At 39.6% G+C, this 21,301-nt stretch overlaps 2 protein-coding genes across 3 annotated transcripts; both read right to left on the reverse strand.

The window, feature by feature from the left end:
- Positions 1 to 1,347: 1,347 nt before the first annotated feature.
- LOC119487373 (ubiquitin-associated protein 1-like) lies at positions 1,348 to 6,456 on the reverse strand. Its single transcript, XM_037768213.1, has 6 exons — positions 6,353 to 6,456; positions 6,133 to 6,272; positions 4,118 to 4,759; positions 3,841 to 4,011; positions 2,330 to 2,431; positions 1,348 to 2,244 (listed from the first exon to the last, which is right to left on the reverse strand). Exons 2-6 carry the CDS (start codon positions 6,253 to 6,255, stop codon positions 2,110 to 2,112), a joined length of 1,173 nt encoding a protein of 390 aa, XP_037624141.1. The 5' UTR covers positions 6,256 to 6,272; positions 6,353 to 6,456; the 3' UTR covers positions 1,348 to 2,109.
- A 517-nt stretch (positions 6,457 to 6,973) lies between these two features.
- On the reverse strand, positions 6,974 to 20,825 carry clpxb (caseinolytic mitochondrial matrix peptidase chaperone subunit Xb). 2 transcript variants are annotated; one of them, XM_037768189.1, is made up of 15 exons: positions 20,511 to 20,825; positions 18,653 to 18,730; positions 17,502 to 17,662; positions 17,264 to 17,378; positions 15,508 to 15,662; positions 15,219 to 15,378; positions 14,473 to 14,514; positions 13,635 to 13,811; positions 12,540 to 12,704; positions 11,278 to 11,366; positions 10,913 to 11,077; positions 10,521 to 10,820; positions 10,040 to 10,132; positions 9,843 to 9,949; positions 6,974 to 8,463 (listed from the first exon to the last, which is right to left on the reverse strand). In XM_037768189.1, the coding sequence occupies exons 2-15, from the start codon at positions 18,705 to 18,707 to the stop codon at positions 8,373 to 8,375; spliced, it is 1,875 nt and encodes a 624-aa protein (XP_037624117.1). In that variant the 5' UTR covers positions 18,708 to 18,730; positions 20,511 to 20,825; the 3' UTR covers positions 6,974 to 8,372. The 2 variants fall into 2 exon arrangements, with proteins under 2 accessions (XP_037624117.1, XP_037624118.1); XM_037768190.1 differs by lacking the exon at positions 14,473 to 14,514.
- Positions 20,826 to 21,301: the final 476 nt, after the last annotated feature.

A 21,301-nucleotide genomic window follows, 5' to 3' on the forward strand; every position in this document is an offset into this window, starting at 1 on the left:
TATTTTCAAAATACTATGACTTCAACATGCTATACAAGGACTTTTTAATAATTTTTTCGACATACTATGACTATTTCCGACATAATATACTATGACTTTTTTCGATATAATATACTATGACATTTTAAATTATTTTCAACATACTATACTATGACTTTGGTTTTTTTTGACATAGTATAGTAGGATTTTTTTCGTAATTTTTCCACATACTATTCTGTCTTTCTTCATTTGAAGTTAGCCCTCAAAGCTCACTGAGTCACATAAGGATCGAACTCACAACCTCCAGTATTCCAACCAGATATACTGTATACCGCCCTGAGCTATTTCACAAGTCAAAACATGGCATGTAAAAAAAAAGTAGAAAAAGTAAAAGTATAATATTTTGTAAAAAGTCTTAAGTCATATGTCGAAAAAAGTGATAGTCATAAAATAGTACTTCCAGAAAAGTGATTTTGAAAAAAGTCAGTATAGAATGTGAAAAAGAATAAAAATACTTGTTTAAAGTCATAGTACAGTATGTCGAAACTGTTTTAAAAAGTCATAGTATAGTATGTAAAAAAAAAAAAATAAATCGTTGTAAATCTGAAGTAAGATTTTCCCTTTTTGAAAAGGTATTTCAATATATTTTTGTACTTTGGCTGCACAATAACAATTTAGGTAATTATCAAACACAGCAATTTAAAAGCAACCATGCATACCTCTGCCAAGACTGCATAATGTTTAGAAACATATAATCTGCATCAAAATTCATAGTGGTAAACAAAGCACACATACAATAAATACACAAACCAGATTATTTTTATTCGAGCAGTAAATCATGAGAAGATGGTGAAAAAGCTTGAAGGCTTCTAAATCGAATGTGAAGTCAGGACTGTAGTTTTCATATAGTGGACTATAGTGGAGTATAATGTAAACTTCTTACAAATAGAGTAATTAATGTTTTTGTAATGGAGTGCTAGACCCGAAGTCCAATAAGCATAAAAATGTGATAGGGCAGCACATCCTGGATTTAAAAATCAAGTGGGATAAAATACTAGCATTTCACTTTCACTTACTAGCAGCCTGTTTAATTGTCTCAGCCAATTGAGCCAAACAAGTGAAATGCTATATTTTGTTCTCCTTAATTTTGAAATCTGGAATGTGCTTCCCTATCACATTTTTATTAAAATAAAAGTAAATATTTCAATCTGTGTGAACATTTCAAGTCTCTGTTGATCCTGTTTTCATAAGTCTTTATTTCAGTTTTCTCTGCTGTATGTATTTTTCTGGCAAGTTAATGTAGGGCTGGGCAATATACCGATATGTGTTGTCTAAATGATATAAAAATGTCTATCGTATATATTTTCCTATATCATTTCTATCCTGATATATGCTAGACCTATATGTATTTATTTATTCTCTATAATTTCACTTAAAACAGTTATGTTCATTTTGAACTCAAGTTCTTAAAATGAGAAAAAGTACTTTTCATTTGTCAAGTATTTTATTCACACAGGAGTATACAAAAATAAGCTTTACCATTAGGTTATGTCATATAGAGTATAGACTATTTATTTAATTGAATTACCAAAAAACATGCTATATTGAGATATATATCGTTATTGAGATAATATATATATAGGGATAAAAGATTTTGCCCAGCCCTATGATATTTGTACCAAGGCTGTAGAGGCTTTGTATCTGACATACAAAGGGGTACAGGGGTACAGCCTTTTAAATGAAACGTTAACCATATCTAGAGCACTACTTTGTTTTAGTACTGTAGCAGCTTGCCAGCGCTCCTTGGTTTTATTCCTCCAGCTGGGATGACCGCTAGATTTGCTCATCAGAGTGCTTTTTAAAACCAAGCTGTAAATAAACATTTATGATACCTACTTATGATCTTTCTACTGTTCTAAGAGTACCTGGATGTTTTCATTCTAGCCCGTATGGATGAGTTGTACAAGTTTTACTTTGAGTCCAAGTCAGAAGGCAGTATCTGTTAAGTATTATATTTTGACCACATAATGTATCATAGTACATACTGTATGTATACTAGTACATTTCACATACGGTATTGTAGAAAATAATCCACTCTCTATGCAGGCTAGAAATGGGAAGATGTTCTGTTTAAGCCATGCGTGTCATGAGCTCTTCAAGAGCCCTCTCACGGTGATTTTCATGAACAAGCAGCACTTCTTTGATTGCACTTTGCTGGAAGCCCATCTCATTAAACTGAGTCAGAAGGCGCAGGAACTCCGCAGCCTGAAATAGAATTTAAAGTAAGTAACAATACACATTAAAACATGGCTGTGGTGTTGTTGTTCTTTAACCGTTTGGCGGGAATCACCTTGCTCTCACAGTTCTGAAACATCTCCAAGGCCTCCTCCACCTGAGCTTCATCATAACCCAGCTCACACAGACGGTCACTGGCTACCAGGTATTTCAGGATCTGTTGATAAAAGGACAAATAATTGAGAATGGCATGCTGGGTTTTGATAAAGAACAAGTAGCACAAGTTAGATTTACAGGTAAATGTAAAGAAATGTCTTGTTTATAGGGTTTGATATTTAAAAATGCTTAAAGGAACAGTGTGTAGGATCTGACGGTATCTAGCGGTGAGGTGATGAGATAGCAACCAACTGAAGCCTCTCCTTCGTGCCAGGCATGTTGGAGAGCTACGGTGGCCGACATGAAACCCGAATAGCCCTCTTCAGAGCCATTGGGAGCACCAGCAGTGCTTAGAGTGTGTGTGTGTGTGTGTGTGTGTGTGTGTGTGTGTGTGTGTGTGCGTGTGTGTGTGTGTGTGTACATGGGAAGTGAGTGGTGAAACAAGGGAGAGAGAGTGGCGGCGACAGGAGCGAGTAACGTTATTGTCTCCAGCCCAAGCAGGAAGAGTAAAAGAGTTTGGTTTGTCCTTTCTGGGCTACTGTAGAACCATGGTGGTGCAACATGGCGGACTCTGTGGAGAGGACCAGCTCCCGTGGATGTATAAAGAGACCTGGATACAGCATCGGAGGCGGGCTCCCGTTTGTTCCTATGAGAGTTGCTCAGTTGGGCTTGAAGCCAAAATGACTCGACTGCCGAGTGATAAAGTACCCGGATCATCCGGTGATCTTCCGCATCAATTGGGCCCATAGAGCAGGCGCAGTAGCGTTTCCTTTAACTTCTCCTCCCAGCCCTCGCTCCAGCCTCTGTCTGGGTCTCATTCACATGAACAGAGGAAGGGAAATAACTCTGGATTCTGCTATTAGTGCTTTTTTACAACTTTTAGGACCTAATGATTTAAATAAGGGCTATTCAAGTGTTCATACTGGGGAGTTGATTTACCTAAAAAAAATTATCCTTTAATTTATGGATGTCTCTTTCCCAATGTAAGTCTATGGGAAAAAGTATTTTTGGGCCCAATGGCATCACGAGACGGACACAGGAGTTGTAGTACTGTCGTTTGGCCACTATGAAAATTTGGCCTGGCGCTCTTCCTGGGGTGTTTCCCGCTCCCTATGTAGATATGAACGGCTCATTCTAAGGTAATGAAAACACAACAATTCTTATTATGAGTTATATATATACTTAAGAAACATACTTATTAATATTATATTCCATTTCTGCCAATAGATCCCCTTAAATGTTACACACTGTTCCTTTAAATATTGGTGCTGGACAGATCAGTAGTGAGCCCATGTATAAGTGTAAGTAAGGATCTTTTTTGTTGGTGTATTTCTCTGCCAACTTGTTTCAGTTACAAAACCCCCCCCCCCCAAAAATGCAGGTTTGACGGTTTATTGTAATGTGTTAGTTTTCATTTTACAATTATCAAGCCTGCAGCTATTGTACATCTGAACACAAAGTGGTGCCTACCTTCTCTGGGCTGTGATAGCCTGTCTTCTGAAGAGCCAGAATGGCTGTACGTAAAGGGTAGCCCCTCTCTGTGACGGTTTCAAGTAGATCCCTCTCTTCCTGGCTGAGTGCTGACAACAACTCTGCTGCTGAGTCAAAGAAAACCCCACGAGAGCCACCGGTCCTCAGGGCCTGATGACAAGGGAGGAGCAGATCAAAAAATAGTGGGTTATGAAAAAGAAATAATAAGAAAAGAAATAATACATATTTTTCTCGGACACTTATAGAAAAAAAGAACCTTCTGTCTGCTGTTTTTGACAACGGGCCCTGCAGAGGAGGGTCGTTGCTTCTGCAGCCTGGGTGGAGAGGGAGCAGGTAGGGTGTTCTGGGAGATCTTCCTGCCCACAGGGCCCAGTGTACGCTGCCTCTTTTTGCTGTTCTTCTGACCGTGGTGGAGGGGGCTGGTCGGCTGTGGCCTGTGCTGCTCCAGCGCTCGCAGAGGTTGTCTGCAGTCTTGGAGAGAAGGTAAAGAGCCCCTGTGGCTTCTGAGGCTCTGAGGCGAGGGAGGTTTGGAAGGACCAAAGTGCTGGTCTTTTACTCTGGAGAGTAGGTCTTTGGGTGCAGCGCTCCGGGGTCGCTCTCTGCTCTTGATAGAGCGACGTGCATCTTCAGTGGAGGAGGCTTCAGCTTCATTATCCTCATGGTAACCATCTTCATCCTCAGAGTCAGATATGTGGAACTTGACGGTGCGATGGTTGACAGAGTTCAGGCTGTGACTGCGGGGCCGGGGGCTCAGGGCCCACGGGTCGCTGCTCCTGCGATTGGACCTGTGGCTCTTCTTCTGAGGGCTGCTGAACATCAACCAGTAGGGGGGGCAGGACGGGGCCTGACAGACTGGATGCTTCCCAGTTAAGATCCATCTCTCCAGGTTGAATCCGTACTGCAGTAAAAACAAACATAAACAGGTTTTCAGCAACAGACTTTTTGATTTGTGGACCTAAGGATCATTTTAGCAGTGTTTGGCCAGTTGTGAGATAGTAGTGTTGTTTGTTTTCATCATTTGCAATAGAATTTGTTTACTCTAAACCACTCACGCACACAAACCTCTATTATTGTTGGATTTTTTTTGTCTGTTTATTATTTTCCCATGGGGATTATCTTATTATAGGCTACTTGATTTTGTTTGTCTGTTTGTTTCCTTGACCAAAAAAAAAGTAAAATTGTTTTCCTGTACTTTTGTATACAAAATGTTTTTCTTATGTGAAAACTAATAAACAAAGTTGGGAAAACTTGTCATAGTAGGAAAGCATAGATGTCACTAGTAACATTCATAATGGCTCTGTTATATTCAAGTGTCCCAGTAAGCCATGACTGTGAGCCAGCATGTACAACATGAGGACCCTGAAACTGGAGCAGCTAAATGCAATTCAGCCAGCATTCATTTTATTATTTACACACGTGCTTTTCCCTCTGTCACGTGCCAATATAATGTCTTTCATCAAAAAAACGCCTATGAGGGTAATATCAATAATTAAATGCCTGAGAAAATGCACAACAGATCCTTCAGTATGACATCAAAATAATCAACTTGGATGTTAAATATATGGTGATATTGTTTTTTTTCTTTCTGGGCTGTGACAAATCAAATGTTGTTGTGCATAATAGTTGCACTCAAACAGGAATTGTATTTTTACAAATACATTTCTTTATGAAATTGGGCCTATTGGACCCATGTACTACATTTTCCCAACAGTTTAACTGATGAATAACTAGGAGAAGAAATTATAATCAGGTCTTGAACAGAAATGTCGTAAGAAAAATCCAGTGGTGGAATATAACTAAGTACATTTACTCAAGTATGGTACTTTAGTACAACTTTGAGATACTTGTACTTTACTTGAGTATATCCATTTTCTGCTACTATACTTCTACTCCTCTACATGTTGGAAACCAATATTGTACTTTTTATTCCACTACGTTTATTTGACAATATTAGTTACTATTTACTTTACAGATTTAGATTATTAATATATAATTAACCAATATTTATTATTATATATTAAGCTACCCAGCAGTATATAAAGTTGTTGAAATGAGCTCCACCTTTACCAGCTGTAACATTAGTGATGCATCGGTAATTATAACCCAGTGATATATATTATTCTGAAATGGGACATTCTGCATAATGAGTACTTTTACATTTGTTACTTTTAATATACTTGTTGCTAAAATGTTTGTACTTTTACTCAAGTAAAATGTTGAATTCAGGATTTTTACACTGTCGTATGACTACTGTTATTACTACTGTGTGACCTCAGTGTCTCGTAGTATCCGATGGCAGTCCGGTATAGAGATGTCTGGAGCCGTCACAAGCTGCATTTCCTCCTCCAGTGGACCCAGTAGGGTCTGAAATGGGACATCCTCCAGAGTGTTCATTCTCACCAACAAATAACCTGCAGAGGAAGAAACACAAAGACTTCCTGAGTTTTAAGTTATCGAACCAGACCTTCATTTTAATTGTATTGATACTTACTTTGGGTATTTTCTTAGGTCCACAGCCCTCTGAAGCATTGACGGGTGTTTGGAGTAAATGACTAAGATGATGGACGTGATAAGCCTCTTCATCACTAAGCCTCTGACATCATATGAGGAGATGTTTACTAATACTACTCCACACACCTGATGTAATGCTACCTGCACATGTACGGTACAAATAATGGGAGTATTTAAACATATAAATATATACTAGAGTATTACTAAAATATTTAAAAATTGCACTCAGAATTAATATATTTCTAATTATTTTGTGTTTTACTATAAATACATTAACAAAGTAAGATATATTATAATTTTTTACTCAGTCTTTTCTAATTTTTCATCTATATTCAAAGCCACGTTTCAGATTTGGTAATTTCAATCTGGATTTGAAAGGGGATTAGGGAATGCTGAGGTATTGAGAAACAAAGAACAGCACAATACTTTCCAGAGATTAGCCGATTACATAAAGGTGACAGCATGGCAGTGTGGATGTCTGTGACAATAAATTCATTTGTTGTGTTGAGAATATCTGAGACACATTTTGACACGCTGACTTTGGGTAAACAAATTAATTTCTGCAGACAAGTTTAAAAGGTAAAGAACAATTAAAATTCTGTACAGAGATTTACATTTTATTTATATGTTTTAGACAATCACAATAAATTTAAGATTCACAAACTGGGGGAGGTTACAGGTTCTGTAACAGACCTCTGAAAACAAAAAAGCTTTTTTAGCAGTTTTTAAAGTGAAAGAAAAGGAAACTTAAAAGCAAAAGGGAGAACCGATCTAGTTTAATCTCATGTTAAAGCACAAACAGCATTTTTTAAAGAGTACAACAGCGTGGGTTCTGTTCAGTCAGAGAGCATTTAGGCTTGATTACAGACATGTGTATTGAGATACCATTTAGTAACAGGATACTACATCACTAACGGTGAGGTGAGTTTCCAACGCTGGGGGTACGCACAAAGAAAATAAAAAATACCTGCGCTGTTCTGAGGGGTGTCTGACAAAGCAGGTTTAGAGCGGCATCCAGCCAACTGTGAAGGAGATTATCTCTCTGATTATGATTTGAATCAGGACAATAAAGCTTTGAATGTATTGTATCTTGGAGTATACAGTATCTATCTACTACAAAAACAAAACATGGAGATTAACACTTCAAAGTTACCTGGCTAACTGCTAATCCTGCTTTGAGAGACAGCCGTCTGATCCAGTCCTGTGATAAAGAGGTCTGTAAGTAAACACAGATACATTCCCTAAACGGTGGGCTACAAGAGGAAGCAAAACACTGAAAAATAACCATTCTGGCTGTTTAAAAGGTCACCATTAGTTCTCACCTGCTCTGTTTAGTATGCTGGTGCATTACACTTCACAATGTGTTCTCCTAATTAGATGTCATGTCATACAAACTGTTTAGAAATGCTGCCTGAGCAGCGTACCAGTTTTACTGTGAACACCATTATTACAATGGTGGTAAAGAAGAAAACATCAAAATATTGATGTGCTCATGGAATATTCTGCCCTTACGATATAAGGCATAACTTGACATGGTTGCATCACATCTACACTTTCTCAGCACCACTTCTTTTCAAGTGTACAGTATGATCCCATAATTTCCATTTTGCTTCTCTTGCCATTACAGCCCATCACCAAAAAAAGAGAAAACAAATAAACTAGCTACAAATCCTTTTTTTCGTGAATAAAATTGCATTATCTTTATATAGATAAAAATGTTAACAATCCCCAGAGATTGAAATATTTTATAAAGGTCCAACCTGCGAGTGCACCGCTAGAGAATTAACATCTGATGCACAGGACCAAAAGGTTGTTACGCTCTCTTAACTTGTTCGTCATGAAAACACTGTTCAGTGTAAACCACCAGCCTTCATTACCTCTACTACAGTGTGTCCACAGCTTGTTTGTCAGGGGTTAAGGTAAAACCCACAGTTGGTGTCCAAAGGTTCATAGTGATCTAATGATTCGACTGTCTTTAGGTGAAACGAGTGACGTGTGGTTCAGTTGTTAGCAGCGTCCGCCTGCCGAGGCCAGTTCTCCTCCTCGACGCCTGAGTCGTATTCCTCTTCTGCCGACTCCTTGGCTGGAGCTCTGAAAGTCAAATGGAAACTCCAGTTCACGTTTCAAACTACACAACGTTGGAGACTCAGTGAGCTGAGCTTAAAGGGATAGTTCGGGTGTCTTGAAGTGGAGTTGTATGAGGTATTTATCCATAGTAGGTGTATTACTTACAGTAAGTGTGCACTATATTTAGAATATTTTCACCACTTTATCTTGCCGTCAGACAGGGCTTTAGTGGGGAACTGACCTGAAGGTGAAACTTATCTATGCTCTCTCCAAAGCCAGCAGGCTCAGATGACAAAAACAGTGTAGATACATTTCAATATTAGTTCTCCGTCAGAAAACAGTTTAAAAATAGCTTACAATTAAACTGATGTCAATTTGTTTAGGTGGGCCTTTCTTTTAGGTGGCTAAAATACTTTTTCCTGCTGTCCCCGTCCACAGCACTGTATTGGTTTGCTCCGGTGCCGCTGTTCATGTCTGTTTCTTGATGCTGGGGGCACACCAACCGTCATCTACTGTAAGTGATACACCTACTATGGATAAGTACCTCATACAACCCCACCTCACAACACCCGGACCACAGTGGAAACCGCTTACAGTGATCGAGGTTACAGTGATCAATCACTTATATGGATCAAAAAGCTTGGGACAGAATTATTCCTATGCAAATGCTGTTTAAATAATTTGCTTATAGTAAACAAGTAGTCCGCTTGGTGTTAATTTTGGGCCTTTTCATACATGACAACATATGGGAAAAACATTTTATAACTATGCTAGACTAACGTTAATTTAATTTTTGTTTTTTACTCCTTTACTTTGCCTCGCGGACCGTCTGCTCTCCGGCTGGATACCGCAGGTATCTGATGCTGCGTGCACATTGATATCATGACGGGAAAAAGAAAGTCATCTCTGAGTGAAAAAACGAATGCGCACAGGGAAAGGTGATTGATAATGCCTGGTCACGTAATGCCCCCAGAGTGAAACTTTTTCCGATCCTCAACCGGCTCTGCGGCACACATGCATACCGGCGCCCGTCTCCCTCCATGCCGCTACCGGGTGAGCGGGCGAGGAGCCCCGGCAAAGGGCTGCAGAGCCGGCCAAAGACGACAATGCCTCAACCTTGGTGAGGCAAAAAGGCAGGAGAAGCGAGCCAGTAAATTGCGAAGCTGTCCGTTTCATTACTTTGTATTCGTGTCATAAATATACAAATGTCAGTTAGATGGTAATCTACATGAGAAATTATGGCAACAACAAAGATTCGGTTTTAATAATCATCCTCTTAATGTGATCAATTTGACCCGGACAGACGGGATCACTGTAAGCGGTTTCCACTGTATCCCTTTAAGGATTCTGATCTCTAACGTAACACACATGTAGTCCTGTCCTGTGAGTGGAGAGATACCGACCTGATATATCTGGGTAATGATTTTCCTTGGACAATGTCTTTGTTCAGCTCAACAGCCATGATGTCAGAGTGTGGCACCTCAAACATGGGCTCTAGAAGGAGCTTTTCCTATTAAAAATGAGGACAAGTTTAATTATTGTGTTTCATCAACATCACAAAAAAAATTTAAGTTTGATACCGTTGGCAAAAATCACATACCATGATGGATCTGAGCCCACGAGCTCCAGTCTTTCTCTCCAGAGCCATCCTGGCTATGGCATTCAAGGCATCCGGAGTCACATTGAGTTCACACTGAAACAAAACACATAGCAGATTAATTTCAATTCTAAACATCCAGTCATTCAGGTATTAACAAGTAGACTTCTGTGAGATACATTTCTTACAAACACTTTCTTTTCTTGTAGATCTGATACAAGAAAAAGGGGCTGCGGTTCAGGTACGAGTGACAATAAACGATGTACCAGTAGAAATACAAAGTAACCCAACAGGAATGTGCACGTGTAGGTATTTGACTAGATGACGCTGCAATGCGTTGCGAGTCGGAGCCCCCTCGTTGGAACTCCCACTGAGCAAACACAGTGGTGTTATTCAAATTAATGAGACCACTGAGTTTGTTTAACACAGTGCTGCTTCCTATCTGAACACTGCACTGTAGTACCCACTGTATGAGAGCCCTTACTTTGTCCATGCTGAACAGAGCCTGGTACTGGGGCACCACGGCGTTGCGTGGTTCAGTCAAGATTCGGACTAGCGTTTCTTCATCCAGGCTGTGCAGAGGAACGACCACAGGGAGACGGCCAACAAACTCTGGGATCATTCCAAACTCAATCAGGTCCCTGGCCTCGACGTGCTTCAGCAGCCTGTCCTTCTCCTCGATCTCTGCCACTGTGTCCGAATCACCGCTGGTATTAGCCAAGTCTGCGGCGGCCGCTGCACGGCGCCCTTTCCCCATGTTGGAGGGAGTTCCAAAACCCAAATACTAAAGAAACATGAGGATCAAATTAGAGGCAGGAATGATGACAAACAGGAGTGTTGGCTGAACGTCGATACATATGCGCCGTGTTAAATTACCTTTTCATTCTTTCTTCTGCTGATGATTCTGTCGAGTCCGTTGAATGCACCGGATGCAACAAACAGAATATTTGTTGTATCTACCTGCACCGTTTCTCCTCTCAGTTTCCTGGAGTTTTTCTCAGGAACATTGACGATTGTGCCCTCCAAGAGTTTAAGCAACCCCTGTCAGAGAGGAAAAGGAAATAAACATCAATAACACAAGTTTAGGTCGAACAATATAGGACAATGACAAAGAAACAGGAAACCAGTTACAGTAAAGAAGTGAAATCTGCTTCCAAACCGTCTCATGATTTTATTCTAATTTTAATGTCTATAAACAAACATTAAAGTTTTATTCAGTGCAACTCCGGTTGAATACTGACCTGCTGAACTCCCTCTCCTCCTACATCTCTCAGCTGATGGATTCCGGGCACACTGCCGATTTTATCCACCTCGTCCAGGAACACAATACCTGCACATGAAATACAAGAACAGAGTCAAGAGAGCTTCAGTTTCACTTCTCGCAATTACACGAGACAGTCCCTGTTTGTGCACACATATATACAATGTTTACTTCAGATATCAGCTTACACTAATCATGTTAAAAAGGTTTAAAAACGTGAAGAAAACACTCTACGAGTCTCAACACGACAGGGCAGCGATGAGTCACCCCTGTATAATCACACTGATGTTTTCTTCCTTCCTCTTCCTGCTAGCATGTCCAACTACATCAAGTCAATAACACATTCCTTACCCATGTAAGGAATGGAAATTAGAAATGTGATATAAATGTGCACTTTTAAACAGGATGTAGCTGAATTGTGCAGTCATTGATATGAAAGTAAACAATTTAATCTTTACAAGGGTAAAGTCTCACTTTTTCGACAAGGCTGTTATGGCACTCTTTTATAGAGTTTATATTACATGAGTAAAAACAAGCATTTTTTTGTTCGCAAAATTATCTTGGTATATATTAGAGAGCACACTGCAGTGAACACCGCAAAGGCGGTTAAAGGGTGTACTTGCAATATTATGCTATTATATTATCATTATATGAGTAGCATAATATCGTGTAACAAATGTAGTTATCGTGACAGGCCTAGTTCTATTAACATAACGGGACTACAGTTTCAGTAACATATAATAGGGTGATATAGGTTTGCTGCTATCAAATAGGTAATCCTACTGTCTTATACTGTATGTTGTTGGCTAATGGAGGATAGTGGTCTTGTTGTCACTGCGTCATGATGTTCATACTGACTTGAATTAGTTTGCGGCTGGTCTTAAACTCTGGATTTGTGCCTTATATTTACATCTGCCTTGTTCATGTCTTATCAGCTCCATCTTTTTAATAATTCTAACAAAATCATTGATTTAGATTTTAATCATCAGTACTGCGTCAGTGCCAATTTCAGAATACCCATATAAAAATGTGAGATATATGCAAATACTCCATTCTTCAAAGCCCTATCAGATGTGATTTGTCCATCTTTGATTGACTATCAATGTTATCAATGAGTGCATGTTTTGTGTTATATACTGTTACTGTAGTTTGTTTGGATTCTTGTGTTGAACAAAAAAAACATATGGTATGATTTTAACTTGGGAAACTACACTGCTGTAAAAAGTCAGTCCCTCTGCCCACCTTGCTGTGCTTTTTCCGTTGAATAGTTGGCATCCTGCAGCAGTTTGGCAATCACTGACTCGATGTCTTCTCCCACGTATCCAGCTTGAGTTAGTGTTGTGCAATCGCATATTGCAAAGGGAACATCCAGACAACGTGCCAGTGTCTGTGCCAACAATGTTTTTCCTGTGAAAAATTAGAAAAATCATGACTATTTCTTCTCATATTTACAAATAAACTGGATATTTAGCGGTGTAAATCTTAAAAAGATACTAAATTGGGAGCATTTCTATTGCCTATCAACGGCTCTCAACATGGCAACGGCGAGCTAACGATGCTAATAGCGCAAACAACGGCGAAAGTGCTGACCGAGATAACAGTGTTTACCTGAGGGGGAACCGAAGGGTGTTTACCGTCGGTTGGGGTGGCGTTATCAGCCAGCTGTAACGTTAACCGCCATACGAGAGTAGTGCAGAGCGGTGGCCGTGAGCTAGCCAGATGGGCATGCTGAAATGCACTTAAAGCACGCATGGTTGCCTGGCTATGTGAACAAAGCGAGAAGAAGCTTGAATTACAAAACACACGGAGGGAGAGCAACTTCATTCTCTGCTCAGATAGGCATTACTCCTCTATATCTTTACTTAGCAAATAGTTGTTTGATGCTATATTAATGCTCTGGATATCAAATTTAGCACCTTTAAAAAGGTGCAGTGTGTAGGACTTGGCGGCATCTAGCGGTGAGGTTGCAGGTTGCAACCGAATGAAATTTCTACTGCGTGCCAAGCGTGTATGAGAACTACAGTGGCCGATGCGAAAACATGAAAATGTGAATGGCCCTATCTAGAGCCAGTGTTTGGTTTGTCCGTTCTGGGCTACTGTAGAAACATAGCGGCCGGCTCCGTGAAGATATAAATGTAGATATAAACGGCTCATTCTGAGGTAACGATAACGTGATTCTTATTTTCAGGTGATTACACACTAAAGAAAATATACTTAGTAATATTATATTCCATTTCCACAAATAGATCGCCCTAATTGTTACACACACTGGTCCTTTAATGATCCAGTGTCACTGTGCAATATTACAATTTAGGACAATGTTGACACAACACTAACCTGAGCCAGTTGGACCAAGAAGTATGATGTTACTCTTCTCCAGTTTAATGTCAGTGTGTGTGGAGTCCAGCACCTCCCCGCCCCTCTTCTCCTGAGGTGCCTGCTGGCTCGCCTGCTGCTGCATGGATGCCCCCAGAGCATTTCCATGAGGACTGATCCCCGCAATCTGCAACAGCTCTGCAACAACAAGAAAAGCCACAGAGGTTAGCTTTGTGACTGAAAAGTAAGAACTTCTCTAGAAACTGTATTTCACTAATCACTATAAAGGCACAACTGCTTTTCTATTTGAACTGCTGCACATTTTAAACAGGTCGTTCATTGATGGTGTATGTATTGAACTATGCATAGAAACATTTCCTTGTGCAGGCTATAAATATGCGTGCCCTAGTCTGTGCCAGTGTGGAGTTACTAATTGAGGAGAGCTGGACTGAAAATAGCAAAAGTACAGATGTGAATGTGGGTCACTGGGTTACCTTATCTTATTGTCCGATAAGTCAAAGATTAACAAGCATAATCTTATTGCTGCAGTTTCTGTAGCTAATTTGTACTCATGGTAAATCGGTAGTCACTGCACCAGAACTGGAGCTCAAATAATATCAACGGCATCATCTGGTGTATTGATTAATCATTTTATAATCTGATTCTTTAGGTTGAGCATGACTATAAATAGGTTAATAGAAATATCTACCTGGAAAAGGCAGAAGAAAGCTCTGAGCGGTCTGTACATTTTGGCATTTGTGCAACTCATGAAAATAAAGACAGAAAATGCTGTTTTGAGTGTTGTGATTTTTTAAGTGGCCTCTGATAAAGACAACAGTAAGGAGGACCAATCACTTACTTGTGAACCTGTACTCATCCTCTCGTCTTCTCATCTCTAGCTCTACAGGAAGAGGATGAAAGTACTCAAATCAATATTATCATTACCAGTCGCGGAAACACGTTTATACAGTTGGGTGTGATAATTATTGAACAAATGCCAAATAATACAGATTATGATTCAAGACAAGTTATAATTGAAAGTCTGCAACCTCTTATCAGTTACTTGTGTAGACTTTATATGACTAAATGGCTCTTGATTATGCAACACATTGCCCTATATTTTATTACGTCAATGTGACAAACTTGAACAACTGAAGTGTATTTGCTTCAGCATTTGCATGTCAACAAATAGTTATTATTAACGATTACTACTGTAATCTTGTATGATTGCATCTCCTATGTGTTGACTTCATCAGGAGCTTAATTAAAACACTCGTTTTTAGATATATTATAGTACCATATTTAAGTATAATTTTAAAATGGAGTTTTTAAAAACAAGTATTTGATCAATCCCAGAATCAGATTCAAAAACCAAATGCCGGCATTATTTTGTACTACGTACCAACTATCAGACTACTATGACGGTCTGGTTTACAGGTGGAAAAGCAACAGTGAATTGATTAATGCAAGTGATCAGTGGAAACCAAATTAATATATGTACATAATTGTGTAAAATGAATCTAAAAAATTTGAAATAGTGTTTTCTAATGCAAAACTAGAGGGGAGCAATAAGCAGCAGAATAAATCAATAACAGTAATACTGACCACGAGGTGTTAGAGAGGGCTGTTTTTCCACCTCCACCTGCTGTCGACTTGTAGCAGGGATGTTGTTGTAGATGCGCTTGTAGTGATTGTACACTGCAACTGCTAACACCTTCTTTGCATAGGACTGGCCAACAACGTATTTGTCGAGGTAGGCATATATCTGGGGGAAAAAAAGTGATTTATACTTAAGAACAGTATACAAGTATAATAGACTATTACAACAGGATGTGCAACATTTCAAGGAGGGTGATATAAAGGCATATTTTGACTTCCTGCTTCAATTTCTCACCTTCTTAGGAGGAGGGGGAGGTTTCTGTGCAAATGCCAGTTTCACTGCCTCCGCAGCAGATTCTGGCTCTTTGTTTAGCCCCTTCTTAGAGTCCGTTTCAGACAGAACCACGAAGAAGTGATGGCATTTCTCACATTTGACAAATCGTGTTGATGCTACGAAAGAACAACGCACAACACATTTAATATTTACCAACCCGGTTGAAAGAAACATTTGAGTTTCCTTTACAGTTTACACATTTTCAAGGTTGCAGATCAGTAAGCTGAACATAACTGTTTAGAATGAAACGGGTTGCTCAGTGCTGAAATGGAGAAATGGCCACAAACTGTCTCCTGCTGGTCCTGACTTACAGGGAAACTTGCTGATTCATCTATATGATGCAACAGGGTAAATGTGGAAAACAAATTGCTGGTGCACATGCCGCTTAGCATTACCTCTGGTATCATTTAACATATTTGAATGAATTCTCTCTCTATAATGCACTTCAATGTGACAGCTAGCAGTCTATGACCAAGCTGCAGTCACTGCTACTTAATTACAGTGAGATGACAACACATTGCTGCTAGTATGCATCACGGAGGTGAAAAACAAAACTAGAGACAAACCAGATATTTTCTGTGCATTAGCAGATAGACACAAAGGATTGTAGTTTCACTATCTAATAATGTCCATTTTGTCTGTCAGTTGACAGTATTCTGTGTAAATATTAACTTTTTAGAAGTATTAAACAAACTTCCACCTCGTCTCTCTGTGGGCTACAAGAAAATAAGACGTACTGTAACAGCAACAGCATCTGAATGGAACACCACAAACCCCGTTAACTTGGACAGTTTGTTCCAGACAATGCAAAAGAAAGTAATTAATAAGTAATAGGGAGTTAAAATTAAAAAGGTGGAGGGTGACGTTATATCCTAGGAGGGGGACTCATGGTGAGTGTTTGAGCAGTCATATGGACAGTGGTAGACGCAGCCCTGCCACAAATTATACTCCATCTGACTGTTTGAGAGGAAGTTTCCTACACCAGCGTCTAACAATCCAAACAACACTTCTTAGTTGAAGCAAGCCGCAGCTTATAAACTCATACAATTGATGTGCTATGTTGCAGAAAATGCTCATTAAACAATTAAACAATCCCTCAGTGTTTACTTGCGGGTCTTTATTTTGACAAACTGTGCCAGGAAAGTACTTACGGTGTTTGTTAGTGGTGTACTATTTATGTGCTGTGTGTTTATAGTTATTTTAGTCCACCACCACAGTTTGTACCACAGAAAAATGTGAAAGTTGGTTTAATGCTTTGTTTAAAAAAACATTTTAAAACATAATCATGGATAAAAATGATAATTTCTCCATCTGCTGGGGCACCATACTTTCCCTCCATTTCTTTTTTTATTCAGTCAATGCACAAACCATCTCCTCTGGGTTTGTTTGTCTCCTCCTCATCCATGTTGCACATTTCTTCTAGCATTAATAATGCCAGATATTCACTGTATGATGCAGTTTTTTACATATTCTGGAGACACAATCTCTCTCGTAATCTGTCTTCTACATTTTCTTTTGTTCTTTTAGTGAGTACTTTTGTATGTGAACTCAACAAAACATCTGTGACAGATGCGTTCCCCCCAATTACCTCAATGCCATATTCCTTTACACCTACTCATCTTGATTCAAAGTTTCCACATGCACTTTGCACCTAAAACGAACATCAGATCATTTGTCTTGGTAAATCTGGTTGTTGAATATTAAGACGTTTACTCACATACAAAGGTCTCTACATGTGTGCAGGGATCACCACATTTAGGGCAGCGTAGCTGGCTTCCCCCCTTGCCTGATCCTCCAGAGCCAGAGAGTCTCTTCCCCTCACTGATGCTTTTCTGTGTATAAACGAATGCGTCAGCACATATTCAATTATACTACTGTCTCTTCCATGTACAAAGTACTGTGTAATACTACCATGGAATAGAGTTACAAATTAGATTTATCATCCAAGAGATTACCTTTCCACCATCACTTCCACTGTCCTTTGTTGTCCCATCTTTAGCGGCATAGCAGACAGCGGTCTCTGAAAACGACCTCACCCGTACCCGGGGAGGTAAATGAGTTTCCCGAGACCCCTGGCGACTCAAAGAAAACAACTGGATCCGGTAGCAGGACAATCCTGTAAACACAACAGCAAAATCCCTTTTGATTCCTAACAACATTATGGTTTGAGAACATACATGTCAAATGAATGACAATGATCATGTTATTTTAAATTGTTTTGTTTACTTATACAACAAGTTTTCCCCTGAAAAATAATTAGGCAACAAGTAAATAGCAAAATAATAATAATGATTTCATAACAGGTAGTTGATTAATCCATTGGTCAATCAACAGCAATTAAATCTGTAAGTATTTTAATAATCGATTAATCATTTCACCGATTTTGGAAGCAAGAGTAACAACATTTTCTGGGTCCATCTTCTTCAATGAGATGATTTACCTATTATCTTTGTCATATATGATAGTAAACGGCGAAGCTTTGGGTTGCGGACTGTTGGCAGGACACAAAACAAAACATCTGAAGATGTCACCTTGGTCTCTGATAAATTGTGAGGGCCAGTTTCATAATTGTTTTGCACTTTAAATACAAATAAATGTATTTTTAATCCACAAAAAAATAATCCACAAATTAATTGATAATGAAAATAATTGTTAGTTGCAGGCTTACATGCATCATTAGAGGCAGTGAAAGTTGAAAAAGGCACCATAAGCCTGTCTGTTGTTCAGTCAGTTGAACATACTGTACTGCATATGATAATATGCAGTACAGTATGTTCAACAGTTCATGGACAGGGCCAATAAGTCCATAGCATGTATATGTGCTGTAGCTGCTGTACATGTTGTGTCTATGTAAGTGAGACTGACTCTAGTTGATGTAACAAGTCTGCAATAGCTATTGCAACATAACACTACTTTGTGTTTTTATGTGTAATTACTCTAGTAGCTAAGTCACAACTGTACAACTCTATGAAAGTCTGCAGCACACATTACATGACTGACAAACAAACAAACAGGAGTCTGGGTTATCTGGAGACCTATTTCACAAACAAGTAGCACAATGCCATGCAGCTTTTAGCACAGCTGGTTACCATGTGTGTTTTCTCACCTCTGTGTGCAGTGTTTAGGAACAACCTGGCAGCCGAGGTGCAAGGACACGACATAACTCTTCTTTTGGCTCAAAATCCTGAAAATAGAAACAATAAATGAAATGAACACGGTGTGCTGTGAGGGGGGGGGGAGGCTAAAAACTAGCCGCCGGGCTAACGAGACTAGTAGTTAGCAAACAGGAGAGGCCATTAACAACATTTCGTAACTTCACCGTCACTGTTAGCATTAGCAGGTCATCGCCACTACTACTACTACTACAGTAGAAACTCTTCTTTAAAACACCTGAAATGGACTGATTGGTTGTGCTATCACGGCCAAGTACCTCCTGCTGTCTAACAGTAGTAACACGTGCAAAATAAACAATGTTAGCTAACTGGGTTATATATAAATAAGCAGCTGTTAGCTGTGGAAAGCCGTTTGAGCATTTACTCCATATCCTTGATATCAGACATCAGTGTCCTCCACTAGTTCTGTCTTTGTCAGCACTAGTTGGACATTTTGTCTTACTGGTTGAACAAAAACTCTTTATAGTCACTGTTTTTCTACTATAGTGGCACTTTTATCCAACTAGTTCCACCAGATCCTTACTAGTGAGACTGTGCAGCACACTAGTAGGACCAAAGACCAACTAGTCAGCTTTGTGACTCACTAGTGGACCTCTAGACCAAACTAGTAACACTGACAGTCTCACTAGTTAACTAGTAACACTGACAGTCTCACTAGTTAACTAGTAAGCTGCAAGAGCTTTGACATATTAACTAGTAAAGCACATATTCACCTCACTAGTTAACTAGTAACACTGATAGTCTCACTAGTTAACTAGTAACACTGATAGTCTCACTAGTTAACTAGTAACACTGATAGTCTCACTAGTTAACTAGTAAGCTGTAAGAGCTTTGACATATTAACTAGTAAAGCACATATTCACCTCACTAGTTAACTAGTGACCTACAATTTCCTGCACAAGTTAACTAGTAAGCTGCAAAAGCTTTGACATGTTAACTAGTGAGCATTTTGGCCTTTACTAGTTAACTTGTGCAGCAAATTGTAGGTGACTAGTTAACTAGTCACCTACAATTTGCTGCACAAGTTAACTAGTGTTAACTAACTTGTGCAGCAAATTGTAGGTGACTAGTTAACTAGTCACCTACAATTTGCTGCACAAGTTAACTAGTAAGCTGCAAAAGCTTTGACATGTTAACTAGTGAGCATTTTGGCCTTCACTAGTTAACTTGTGCAGGAAATTGTAGGTGACTAGTTAACTAGTGAGGTGAATATGTGCTTTACTAGTTAACAAGTCAAATATTTTGCAGCTTACTAGTTAACTAGTGAGACTATCAGTGTTACTAGTTAACTAGTGAGACTGTCAGTGTTACTAGTTGTGTCCAGAGGTCCACTAGTGAGTCACAAAGCTGACTAGTTGGTCTTTGGTCCTACTAGTGTGCTGCACAGTCTCACTAGTAAGGATCTGGTGGAACTAGTTGGATAAAAGTAGCACTAGTTGCTGAAAAACAGTGACTAGTAAGAGTTTTTGTTCAACCAGTAAGACAAAATGTCCAACTAGTGCTGACAAAGACCAGAACTAGTGGAGGACACTGATGTCTGATATCAAGGATATGGAGTAAATGCTCAAACGGCTTTCCACAGTCAGCTAGGCCCAAAGCCCGAGCTACCGGACATCTCCTCTGTGGACAGACAGACAGACTGACTGACAGACAGACAGACAGACTGACAGACAGACAGACAGACAGACAGACTGACTGATGTTGCGCAGTGGTTTCATCTGTTTAAACAATACAGTCTAAAACACCTATCTTCATTATAACGGTTACGAGGTAACAGCTTGTTGTACTCACAGGGTACAGATGAAACCAGTCGCCTCTTCACAGCAGAAAAACAAACTAAATGTGCAAAGTCACTGCAGATCTCTCTCTGGTTGTTAGTCAGCTTCAGTGTGTCGTCTCACACAGTGACTAACTCAGCGTTATCTCCTCTAGGCCGCAGGTTTCCCAGGTGGGACACGACCCAAAGTGATGTAACGCTGTTATGAAGGAGGTAACGGGCTAGCTGCTAGCTGCTGCTAGCTTCTTCTTCTCTGTCGCTAGCAGGGATTTAAACGGTGTAAACAAGATGGCGGCTCTGTTTGTGTGCATGCAGGTCACATATCCGGGTCTTTTCAGATCTAGTGACGAACAGCAGGCGGTAACGGCTACAGACATGTAACAGGGGTCACTGCTGGTGCGTTCAGGGATCCTCAGAATGTAAACATTTGAGTTGCATTTAGGTGATCCTCGTAAATGTGAAACAATATCCTGAACTGAAGATTCTTTGAGTTTTAAGGCCTGCAAAATTAACAATACTGTGTCATGATTCATGAGGCATAGCTATTCGTAGTGGCCATTTTTTTGGAAAAAACAAAATCACACTTAAATCAAAGGTCCACAGACGCACCATGGGTATGTCAAGATAAGATAAAATAAGATATACTTTCATTGTCCCTGTGGGGAACTTTTTCCTGGACTCCGTCAAACTGCAGTTACACAAACTAAATTAAAACAGCAGTCCACGTACATAATGGCACATACCATCAAACACACCATGGCAGGTATTGCACCCAGGTAGTGCACTGCACCGTCTACCGTCTTGC

The sequence above is a fragment of the Sebastes umbrosus genome, chromosome 4 (genome assembly GCF_015220745.1).
Source record: "Sebastes umbrosus isolate fSebUmb1 chromosome 4, fSebUmb1.pri, whole genome shotgun sequence".
Lineage (NCBI taxonomy): Eukaryota > Metazoa > Chordata > Actinopteri > Perciformes > Sebastidae > Sebastes > Sebastes umbrosus.

Coding starts and splice junctions, on each gene's coding strand:
- clpxb (XM_037768189.1), bottom strand. CDS start 18,707: ATGTCGTGTCCTTGCACCTCGGCTGCCAGGTTGTTCCTAAACACTGCA. Junction 11,367..12,539: donor AACGGAAAAAGCACAGCAAG/GTGGGCAGAGGG, acceptor TTTCATGTGCAG/GTATTGTGTTCCTGGACGAG. Junction 10,821..10,912: donor GCAGAAGAAAGAATGAAAAG/GTAATTTAACAC, acceptor ATGTTTCTTTAG/TATTTGGGTTTTGGAACTCC.
- LOC119487373 (XM_037768213.1), bottom strand. CDS start 6,255: ATGAACACTCTGGAGGATGTCCCATTTCAGACCCTACTGGGTCCACTG. Junction 4,760..6,132: donor GGATACTACGAGACACTGAG/GTCACACAGTAG, acceptor TTTTTACTGCAG/TACGGATTCAACCTGGAGAG. Junction 2,245..2,329: donor TTCAGAACTGTGAGAGCAAG/GTGATTCCCGCC, acceptor ATTCTATTTCAG/GCTGCGGAGTTCCTGCGCCT.